We start from the raw sequence: 12016 nt of genomic DNA, 5'->3' as shown, positions 1-12016 counted from the left end.
ACAAGCCCAGCTCCCTCAGCCTGTCTTCGTAGGGGAGGTGCTCCAGCCCTCTGATCATCTTTGTGGCCCTTCTCTGGATCCTCTCTAACAGCTCCTTGTCTTTCTGGGGTCCCCAGACCTGGACGCAGTACTCCAGATGAGGCCTCACAAGGGCAGAGTAGAGAGGGACAATCACCTCCCTCTCCCTGCTGGCCACTCCTCTTCTGATGGAGGCCAGGATACCGTTTGCTTTCCAAGCTGCAGGAGCACACTGCTGGCTCATTTTAAGTTTCTCATCCACCAGGACCCCCAGGTCCTTCTCTGCAGGGCTACTCTCAAGGATTGCTCCTCCCAGTCTATATATATGCCTGGGATTCCTCCAGCCCAAGTGCAAAACCTTGCACTTTGCTGTGTTGAACCTCATTAGTTTCACTTGGGCCCACCTTTCAAGTCTGTTGATGTCCCTCTGAATGGCATCCCTTCCTTCCATTGTGTCAACTGTACCACTCAGCTTGGTGTCATCAGCAAACTTGCTGAAGGCGCACTCAATTCCATCATCAATGTCATTTATAAAGATGTTGAAGAGCACCAGTCCCAAGACAGACCCCTGGGGGACACCACTCATTACCAGCCTCCACCTGGACACAGAACCATTGATCACCACCCTTTGTCCGCAGCCTTTCAACCAATTCCTTATCCACTGGGTTGTTCTTCTGTCAAATCCACATCTCTCCAATTTGGAGATAAGGATGTGGTGGGGGACCATGTCAAAGGTCTTGCACAAGACCAGGTAAATGATGTCAGTCACCTTCCCTTTGTCCACCAGTGCTGTCACTCCATCATAGAAGGCCGCCAGATTGGTTAGGCATGACCTTCCCCTGGTGAAGCTGTGCTGATGTAACATGTCAAACATGATTGATGTAACCTTGTGTGTATGTTGTTCATGTGTATGTTTTAATTACTTTAGTAACAAATAACTGATACAATTCAGAATTGCAGTCCTGAGAAGATTTGTTCAGTTTCTGGAAGTTTATCACCCAATCCATTTCCCTTTTCTGTTTTTCCACAAGTGTGTGAAAATGTAGGAAACTGTTGCTACAACAGGTAATTGTTGTTCTCCAACAGGCAATCTCAAAAGAAGGGTCAGGTATGGTCAGGGTCTAGGGCCTGAATTTTGTATGACCTCATGTTATCCTGCATTATCCAGCTGGTGCAATTAATTTGGACATAGCACCATGTGAACCAAGTCAAGAGGTCCTGAGATCATTAGGAGATTTTACTGTGTCATGTGTGGACTATAGTTCAAAGAGCTCTGCACTGTGACCTGATGGACTGCAGAAATGGAGAACGATATTTGGAAAAGTGCTAAGTAACTGCAAGAAAATGATGTCCCCTCTTCTGATCGTTCTTGTTTATGACTATCTATTTTGTAAGATGGATATCTATGACACTGAATTCCAAAAAGAAGATGAATTTTCTGTGCTCTTTTTCCATTCAAAGGAAAATAGATGGGGATTTGGTTTATTCAGTTCATGAAAAAGTTCTGTGCACTTCCCTGGTTCTCTCTGCACCATGGTGGTTAACATGCTAATGGGTCAAAGATTCTCAGACTTTTCTAGACAATATTCTTTTACTGGTGTAGAGAATGAGCAAACATAGAGGATGTGACTCACAATAGCTCAACCCCAAGGTAAGTAGTTTTTCAGTTATTGCCAGATTGTTCTGCATCAGGAACAGGATGCTGTGAGAAAGGCACAGAGAATGAGTACAGAGCAGTATGAAAGGACATTTCAGCATGTGTCTTGAGGGGTCTTGCCAGCTGGCTCAGACCGTCAGATTGAAATAATTGTTGCTGGTAACTTGTCTGACTCAACAGTAAACTTTCAGACTGTGTCCTCTTGCTGGTTGAGAGAAAAGATGATTTTAAAAGCTTTTTTTTTTTTTTTTAAGGAGGCAAAAGTTGTCAATAGCTATGTAATTTCTAAGTCAATTTTTAGATGGCAATTGATTTTTTCTTTCATTTTATTTTATTTTGCTGCAAATGCTTCTTAAATGTCAGAATTGAACATTTAAGAATTGAAAGCGTTGCAAATTCCTAACATGCTTTACAGTATGACTTAGTTTTGTTCCAGTTAAACTTTAAAAGAAAAAAAATCGAAACTGTCATCTTAGAGCTATCACTGCCAAGTGCCTACAGCCCCTACGAAAGACAATGAAAGCTTCAAGTGTTCAGCCTCTCTAAAGTGAGCAGAGTCTGCAAACTCGTGCCTACTGCATACATTTGCAGGTTGCTTTTGAAGAGGAACCCTTCTTCTTATTTCTTTCCTTCTTTTTTTTCTTTTGCTTTTTTGTATGAAGGCAAAGTGTTATTGTTTCTGTGTTTTTCCATGACACTGTTCTGCCTAAACCTTTGCTATATATGTGTAAATTTGGCATTTTTCTCACATTATGTGCCCAGAACTGTCTTTCAAGACTACAACTTAAAACACAAGGACTATATTTCACTCAACATTGTTACCTAGAGATCCTGTGCATAGTTTCAGGCTGTCTTTTCCTGACCATGATCCTGTCCTATCTTGATGCCTTGAAATAGTGAGCTTTTTGTTTCAGTTCATGCATATCTTATACATGCCAATATCTTTATGCTTCCTTGTAAGAGACCACAAAAATATAGCCTCAAAGGAAAAATAATTTGAGTAATATAACTCCTAAACCATACGTCCTTCCTCCCATTTGGCAAGAAATCAGTAATGTTATATGAAGTGATACAGCATGTTTCACAGTGCAACCTTTTTCCTTTTCTGTCCATATTATCTATGAGTTGCCTTATCTGTACATAGACACAGTACAGCTTTAGCAAACAACAGTCATGGACCCCAATCCAGCAGAAGTTTGTGAACTGCTTTGTGATCATTGTATGTTTCTAAGCATAGTATACCTTTGTAAAGGGATATGAAGTTGGAAGGTTTGTTTTTGTCAGGGTGTAGAAGTGCACAGACATTTTGACTTTTGATTTTTGAAGTACACTTTATTCTTCAGTATTTATTCTTAAGAAGTCGATGCTCCATTTCTCATCAGTAGTAATGAACAAATGCGCTGATGGTGTCTTGCGATGCTTAGACATATCCTTCTTAAATATCAGCAATAGGTTGTGATTCCATGTTTCATGCTTCCCATGAAAGGATCTTCTCTGCTTTCTACTTATAGTCGTCTGTGTTCTGCAATAGCTCCCTGATGCTTTCTTAACTAACAGAGTACCCAAAGGCCTTTTGCCATATTCTACTGAAGAGCAGGAGATACTAATCCTGTGTATATAAACAAGCAGCCTTTCAGAGTGTCTCAGGCATCCCCACTATCAGCCAGCTGTCTGAGCATCAGTGGCAGATCCTCAAGATTTGATTAATTTTTTCAATTTTTCAGCTCTTTTAAATCTGCTAAATTTCTGCTAAATCTTTTAAATTTTAAATAAATCTGCTCTTTTATTCACACCTTACTTGAGTAATCTTCAGTTAATTTAAATTACCTCCTTTCTGAGATTCTTCAGGCAATAGCCAAGTGCAAACTCTGGACGTTACCAATTTAGACAGCAGAATTGCAGAATTAAAGATATCTTGTGAAAAATCTCATCTAGTCAGTCAGTGACTCTCAGAAATCATTTTAAGACCCAGAAGTCCATGAAACAAAATGCATTAGGAATTAATAGCAACTGGAGAAAGTCTTGGGGAGCTTCATTTGAAAGCTGCTTTACTGGTGGAAAATAACTGAAGTCCTGCAGTGAGGATTTCTCCATTCATTTCTCATGGTCAACATTACATGTACTATCATTTATTATCTCTATCCAGGTGTTTTACTGACCACTTTCTTTTCATTCTTCTAGGTTTTTATGGACAGCTTCAGACTTTCTGCCCGCCACATTGTCCTGACACTCAGAAGAATGTACAACACAATGTTTCTTGCAGTATGGTTCCTCCCTTTGAAGACTGTTTATTTCCTGCATCAGTGAGTCAGGCAGGACTTGGTGTCTTTCACCGAACTTTTTCAGCTCACTCTGGTATTACAGGTAAATATCAGCTGGGGAATTTCTGAATGGTTGTGTGGAGTTTGTGTACTTTGACAGATTTGCAACAGCTGTGAATATGACTGGGAACTGTCATGACAGAGTTGACTCTTCACAAAGAGGAGATGGTTTCCAGACCCTTGTGTGGTGGTTTCTCAAGGGTCTAATCTTCTCTGGTAGTCAGTCACTAGCACATGTATTCATTTTGAAATACAGTCCTTTGAGCCTTGTGTGATACTTGTGCAGCCACTCTGGTCTGGCAGAAGAATTGCAGCAGGGACCTGTGATGACTTAAACCCTCAGTTTTGCTTCATCCATGTTTGATTTTTCTGTACTGAAATTCATTCAGTCACATTTCCATGACTGAGTGCACATTTTTCTTTTCACACTTAATTTAGTCCCTTCATAACTGAAAATGCCTAAGGGGCTTGCATGCTGCTCTGAAGAGGAGGCAGTTACCTCTGGGCAGACAAGACAGTGAATCTGTTAATAGGGCCTAATTGCTAATGATGCTGAAGTTTTTTCTTGTCCTTCCATACAGGATGATTTCACTTAATGGCTATTACGCTTTGAAATCTTTTACATCTTATCCTTCAGTAGTGCAGTAAAGAGCCAATGAAGCAATGTCACTTCAGAGCAGAGTCTCACCATATAAAAAGATGGAAATTTCTGAGCAGTTATTGTTTTGCTTACATCAATCACGTGCTGAAGTTAGTAACTTCTTTGCTGGGGACTGCTTTATGTCAGTTGAGTTACACAATACTTTATTGTCTCATATCATGTGTTGTATACAATGAAACTCAATAACCAAGCATGAAGTTTATTTAAAAAACTGTAGCAATTGAAGCATCCATTAAGTGGGCAAGTGTTAGTTGTGATAAAGTCTGCTATAATTCAGATTTGATAGAACTGAAATTCTTCCCCTGGTAAACAGTAGGTTACATAACTATTAATTTTCTACTCTGGCTTGCTTGTTTTGTTTGTCCATTTGGTTAGAAGCAATGTCCAGTTCTCTGTATTGGTTAGAAGCAATGTCCAGTTCTCTGTATTAGTGTATTCTCTGTGATATAGTTATCCTAGTTAATGAATTATTTCTGTATTTTCTCCAGTTTATGATTTTCCAGCAGGGCCCACAGGTGTTTTTGGTGATTCAACCCACAGCATGCCAGAGGATAGCAGTTTCCTACAAATAAATGCAATGGATCATTGTCCCACTCAGCTTTCTTCTGTCTACATGGAAGGCTAAAATCATCCAACCCTAATAAGAACTTGATTCCATTTCATATTGCCCTTTTGATATTTCTCTACAAAATTTTTCTCTCCATAAAAATGCTGCATATGTATAGGAATGTGGGTGGATAAACATACATACTGGAGGGGAAAAAAAGAAATCACCAAGCATTCATCATGTAATCAGGCAGTCGGCTGAGAAGGAGAACATTTGGAGAAAGAAAATTTTGCCAAAACCTTAGCAATTGTTTCTCTTCTATTCCTCTGTGGCACAGAAACTCTACTTTTTTTGTTCTTTTTAACTTCTCAAAGGGAATTCAAAGACTGGATAAGAAAACTGTTTGTTGGCTATAATCCTCTTAATCTGAATGGCTAGAACCTTTAAGAATGCCTCTTTAGAAAATTCCTTTAAAAAAAAAAAAAAAAAAAAAAAAGAAGTAAACCCAGAATATACTACAGACATTTCAAAGATACACAGCTTTTTGGAAGCGTGTTTGCATATGGTGCTTCTGAAGTTAAACATACACCCACAAAAAAAAGGGAGAGAAATTAGACATACATCCTGGTACTACCCATTGGAGGCATACATGTATCTTCTTTCTGAGGCCAAAGAGCATTGGTACTAGATTTCTTACAGGCATTGGCTTAGGTAACTTTTCCATCCCTCTGTATTTAAACCATACAGTGTGGCCATTGCTATCTTTCCAACATTCCTTCTGACCTAGTTTTTTTGCAGTTCATAAGAATATTTACATGCACTACGCAAGAAGGTACATGGACTTAATCTTAATTTAGCACAACAGTTAGAGAAGAAGATTATGTTTTATCTTTATGTTGATTTTAACTAAGTTGTAGAGCCTTATTGCTGTATGTGCTATAGTACTCTGCAGGAAAATTTAAAATACTTTTCCTTAAATTTCATAGATTTAAAAGCAATCCATAACATTTCCAGAAAAAAAAAGAACTACTCTGAAGTCTGCTATACTCCCTGTGATTGTTTAGAGATGTAAAACTGAACTTGTTTGTTGGTTCTATGTCTTCTACTCAGTGGCTGGCTCTGGTTCATGTACTTTGTACAGCATACAATAAAATGCGATTACCTGTGTGTAAGCCACAAGAGATGTTTTAAAACCCGTATTTTGCTGTGCAGATATGTCATTGCTGTGATTATATATAGCTTGAGAGCAACTGTAATATCATGTAAGACTTACTTTTAGATTATTAATACACTTTCATCTATTTTATGGACTTACTGCATAGAGTGCATCTTAATATTCTTACAGCCTGTTTTAATAGGATGGACAAAAATTCAAAGATTCTTTCATACTGACTAGATGGTAACTATGCTTCTGAAATCACTCATCAATTTTAAAAAATTGTTTATGCACAAATTTTCTTATCCTGAGAAGCTTTTCAGGGTTGTTGAATGCAATTTGGGTCAAATTCCTAATTCAATTTGCCATTCTATTGCATAGACAAATTTATGTGCAGACATTTACAAACACTAGTAATCCTCTGAGGACTGTATTCCTGAACTAGATTCTTACGTACAAGCATATGTGCTTCTATATTTAAATACGAGGTTTTCATCCAACATATGCAAAGTAGATATGAATAAGCCATGTACATAAATTATTTAAACCAAGAAGTAAAACTGTGTCTTAAATACAGAGAATTCCCTTCTAAATTCTTCCCCTTTTTATTCTGTTTCTCACATCACAAGTAAATGTGTTGCTCTGCTTTAGATTGCATTAGTAGGTCTGGTTATTACCGTATGTGGTTTTCATTAGGTTAAATGACATCAGGCTTCCATACACAGCTACAGGATTTTGGGGAACTACAGGCCTCCCAGCCTGTATAGTCATAGAAACCTGAAGTTATAGAGCAGATAATCTTGAGTGCATCACAGAGCATGTGTGGGACAGCCGGGGGATCAGGCCCAGCCAGCATAGGTTCATGAAGGGCAGGTCCTGCTTGACTTGGCTGATCACCTTCTATGACTGAGTGACCTGCCTCCTGGATGGGGGAGAAGCAGAGGATGTAATCTACCTAGACTTTAGTAGAAAACCTTTGACTCTATTTCCCACAGTATTCTTATGGGGAAGCTGGCATCCCAGGACCCGAGGAGTGCAGCTGTCAGTGGTGTAGTTGGGTGTACTCTTTGCTGGGTAAAGAACTGGGCTGGGCCCAGAGAGTGGTGGTGAATGGAGTTAAATCCAGCTGGTGACCTGCCACTAGTATTGTTCTCAATGGGTTAGTATTGTGGCCAACCCTGTCTAATATCTTTATTGATGATCTGGACAAATCCGAATGTACTCTCAGTAAGTTTGCAGATGACACCAAAGTTTGGAGGAAACGTTGATCTGCCTGAGGGTAGAATGGCCCTACAGAGGAATCTGGACAGGGTGGATTGCTGCAACAACCCCAAGCAACACTACAGGCTTAGGTCAGAGTGGCTGGAAAACTGTGCAAAGGAATAGGATCTGGGGGTATTAGTTGACAGTTGGCTGAACATGAGCCAACAGTATGTCCACATAGACAAGAAGGCCAGTGGCATCCTGGCTTGTATCAGAAATAGCGTTGCCAGCAGGAGCAGGGAGGTGATCGTACTGTACTCAGTACTGTACTGTGTACTCAGCTCTGGTGCAGCCACACCTCAAGTACTGTGTACAGTTTTGGGCCCCTCACTACAAGAAAGACACTGATACCCTGGAGCACTTGCAAAGACAGGCAACAAAGCTGGTGAAGGGTCTGGAGCACAAATCTTATAGGGAATCCCCGAGGGAACTGGAATTATTCAGTCTGGAGAAGAGGAGGCTTAGAGAAGACCTTATTCTCTACAGCTATCTGAAAGGAGATTGTGTTGAGTTTGGGGTTGGCCTCACTCAGTAACAGTGATAAGACTAGAGGTAATGGCCTGAAGTTTCATCAGGATAGGTTCATGTTGGATATTAGGAAACATTTCTTCTCTGAAAGAATGGTTAAGTGTTGGAACAGGCTGCCTAGGGAAATGGTGGAGTCACTGTCCCTTGAGGTGTTCAAGAAAAGTGAGGATAGGCTGTTAGAGATTTAGAGGCCATAGTGGTGATGAGTTGGCAGCTGACTAGATGATCATAGAAGTCTTTTCCAACCTTAATGATTCTGTGACTTTAAGATACATGGGAAAAAAAAGTCCATTTGCATTAGTGTATCATCAGGCCTTTCTAAAGCTTTAACGTTGTGCTGTCTTAAAGCCTACTCTGTGATCTCTGCACATGCGTAATTTGATTCAGCAGAATTAACTAGACTTGCTGAACACTTCAAATTTGTAAGACTACACTTGTTTCTTCCAAAGTCAGTATGAGCATAATTGGGCCTGGTGTATACATATACATATACATATACACATACATATGCATATATATGTATATTTGTATATTTGTGTATATAGAAATGCTTCAAGATTCTCCTAACCACATGGTTACCAGAATTTGTCGGTGACTGTGTACAGTATTGAAGTATTGCTACTGACCACATTGATTATTAAAACTTCTGAAATGTTTCTTCTGGTATCTGATTCCACAAGCTGTCCACTAGAGAGGGCTTTCAAGTCATGGGTGATCCTGATCAAAGGGAAGGCAGGAAGACAGAATTCAAAAAGGGTGTAATTTTTGCATTCATCAGTTACATATGAAAAAGGAAACTTTCGTAAATCATTCATTCATTCTTTCATATGCACGGATAAACAACTTGTATATATACATCTACAGTGTACAGCGTTCTGTGATCCTTAGTCTTAAAAAGGAGCTATACAGTCAAATTAAGCACATAACTCTGGGCTACCAGTCTGTAAAATGGTATGCCTTTGTTTACTTCTGTGTCATAGACAGGGGGGATTCTTTCTGATTATTTCATTGTCCAGTCAGACTCAGTTTGGGAGATTAATATATTACTGAGCACAGCTGTATTGAAAAAGAAAACAAAAACAAACAAACAAAAAAACACAATAAAACCATATTTTATGACATGTATTTTGACTATTTAAGTAGGATATCATGTTTATCATGTTACAAAGAAAAATGGTGCTTGTGAAAATACATAGTGTAATGCCACTCACCGACTTACCTGCAAATACTTGTGCCTCAGTGATTTTTGTGTTATTTTTCTAGTTGCTGGATAGTGTTAATTTTCAAAAGGGATTCATATCTAAAAGATGAAGTCATTTTAGACAATGGACATTAAACAATATTCTAATGAAATTATTTACAATCATTCTTTTACACACTTATTTGTTTTCAGACATGTTGCATTACAAATGGGTCTACACTGTATCTGAAAATTCAGATAGCACAATGGATATTTATGTGATTGTTCAAGTGCATGGAAGTGCATGTATTTGGATCTCCTTCTCTGTGTATATATATACGTATATTTATACAAGCATACACATAGGCATTGTTGTTTACTAGTACTGGATGTTGAAGTATTTCATTCCAGACGCCATCTGTCAAATTATATTGTATTTTCAACTTTCTCTGAAGAGATGTGAATATAAAAATTACATTTTAACTGTTAATTCTCTTTTCCTTGTGTAATTCTAGAGCAAACAATTTTCTGGTAGCACTTTTTGTTGTTTGTGTGAAATTTTTATGTTTTCCATTTTTTAGGATCAGGTAAAGCAAAAGTCAACAACTTAAAATTAGCTGGCTGGGGTTTTATTTAAGAAAAAAATCCTTCTACAGCATCTTGTGTAATATTTTTTATGTAAAGCACTTTGGTGAGAAGAGAAAGTGGGAATAAATTTTTCTACATATTTATACATGCTTACATATACAGCTATGAAGTCCATTTGCCTTACTATATATCCCGCTGATATTTGTTCTAAAGTCATATCTGTTGTGTACCATGAAAAATAAATTTTTAAAGGAATTAATTACACTTTTTTTTTGTACTAGTATGTGTAAATTTTGTGATCTGCTAGTTATTTTTCATATAATCATAAGCTATTTTTGTCCCATTTCATATTTTTTTAAGGTAAAAGGTAAAAAGAAGGGTGTATGGACATGATACAAAATGAAACTGAAAATATATCTCAGTGTCGTGATTATTAGAATGACTTATTTTGAGATGCCCTGAAGAAGTCTGCTCCAGTCATTGTCCTTCACTACTAGTATTTGTGTGCATTAGAATAATTAGGAACAAATGGAAAAATATATATATATATATCAGAGATTTCTTGTAAATAATACTTGGGCAAGAGTTTTAAGACTGAATTTAACTGTAGTTACAGTGAGGCTAGAGATGTAGAGAGACAAGTGAATGCCTCTGTAAATTTACACCCCATGTGGAGGCACAAATAAAAGAGGAACATTTAACTCCATTTTTGTGCTAATTTTTATTGGTTTCTTTTTTAACATAGTTCTCCAATCAAACTTTATCAAACACAATTTTGTTTTTCTGTTTGGCTACCACAGTGTTTCTAAGATACTCAAGCAATTAAGAAGTTGTGTCAAAGCATCTAATATGGGGAAAAGACTTTTAATTTTACTGTGCATTAGGGAAAATGCTGACAAAAGATAGAGACTGATGTTGATGTATGCTAATGTCTACACTGTCCAAAACACACTCTGAAAATCCAACATGCTTAGGAAGACAAAAATTATCTCTTCCCATATCCATAAATTAGACTGAAATCTAAGAAGAAAATAAAAACTCATAAATTATTTTGATGCAAATATACTCAAATTTTTTAAAGAAGTGGCATTAGCAGTGAAAGATTGGGGGAGGAAAGGTCAAATACTTTTCTAAAAATGGGGAAAAAGTATGTTTTTGAAGCCCTTTGAAAGTAATGAACAAGGTTGATTTTATTACAAAATCATTAGCAAGGTTGGCTCTAAGTCAACCATGAACAGAACCAAAACTAGTAAGCCCAAATTCACTGACTGTTATGTGTGTGGCTTTAGGAGTAGTTTACCACAAATGATCTCTGCCCAGTGAATTCTCACACTGCATCTTAGTTTAATATAAAAAACTTGCCCCATGGCATAGAAAATACTGTGAGCTACTCTGAAGAACTGTTATTTCCCGAATTTAATGTTTCACCATTCAGTGTTTCTCTTTGGTAGAGACAGCCCATAAAATGAGAAGTATACCAATTCTGTACACAGTGGGTTGTAACATGGCCTGAAGTACCTCAAAGCCATGTGCTTTTCTTGGATGGATTGCTTGTGCTGAATCATTTTTTTCATGATGCCCTGCAGCCTCTCCTATAGCAAAATAGTACAGCATAATAGAGAAATTAGATGACAGCTAACTTCCTGCAGGGCACATCATTTTTGAATGTGAGTAGGCTGAATTTTTTATTCTTTAAAATATTGGTGTTTCTTTTTTCAGTCCTATCTTTTTAGTAAAAGCCCCATTTGAAACATCAGAATTTGTCATGTGACAGAAATTGTTCATATTTAGTTAAAGAAGATCTCCCATGCACTTGTGCTAGAGCTGCAGCCTTCCTGTATTCGTAACTAATGTATCCTGATGAAAAGTAGTTTAATAAAGCTCCATTTTCTGTACAACTGGGTCCTAAGAAAAACCAAGCAAACACACCTGATATTTTTCCATTCTAACTTTCTTCTTATTTACTGCATTTAATTAAAATATGTCTTGTGTTTGAATGTAGAGTGACTACTTCTATATAAAAACACAATATCCTTTTTCCTAGGCTATGATCCTCAGGCAAATCAGGAAAATGCTGTGATGCATCTCCATATTCTA

At 37.7% G+C, this 12016-nt stretch overlaps 1 protein-coding gene and 1 long non-coding RNA gene across 11 annotated transcripts in view; one reads left to right on the top strand and one right to left on the bottom strand.

Annotated features, from left to right (window-relative positions):
- GLIS3 (GLIS family zinc finger 3) overlaps window positions 1-10183 on the top strand; it is a 165006-nt gene extending 154823 nt beyond the window's left edge. For all 6 annotated transcript variants that reach the window (XM_021381305.1, XM_021381301.1, XM_021381304.1 and 3 more), the window contains 2 exons: window positions 3857-4039; window positions 5146-10183. In XM_021381305.1, coding sequence (XP_021236980.1) covers window positions 3857-4039; window positions 5146-5282 — 320 coding nt within the window. In that variant the 3' untranslated portion in view covers window positions 5283-10183. The remainder of the gene's footprint in view (window positions 1-3856; window positions 4040-5145) is intronic.
- The window catches only part of LOC110390113, a 57394-nt gene continuing 50218 nt past the window's right edge, over window positions 4841-12016 (bottom strand). For 3 of the 5 annotated variants that reach the window (XR_002433561.1, XR_002433559.1, XR_002433562.1), the window contains one exon: window positions 4841-5219. This is a non-coding gene — a long non-coding RNA (uncharacterized LOC110390113). Of the gene's footprint in view, window positions 5220-9432; window positions 9452-12016 lie in introns of those variants that run through there. The other 2 variants (XR_002433563.1, XR_002433560.1) reach the window with 2 other exon arrangements.

The sequence above is a fragment of the Numida meleagris genome, chromosome Z, assembly GCF_002078875.1.
Source record: "Numida meleagris isolate 19003 breed g44 Domestic line chromosome Z, NumMel1.0, whole genome shotgun sequence".
NCBI lineage: Eukaryota > Metazoa > Chordata > Aves > Galliformes > Numididae > Numida > Numida meleagris.
This window is presented reverse-complemented; position numbering and strand designations above follow the sequence as displayed.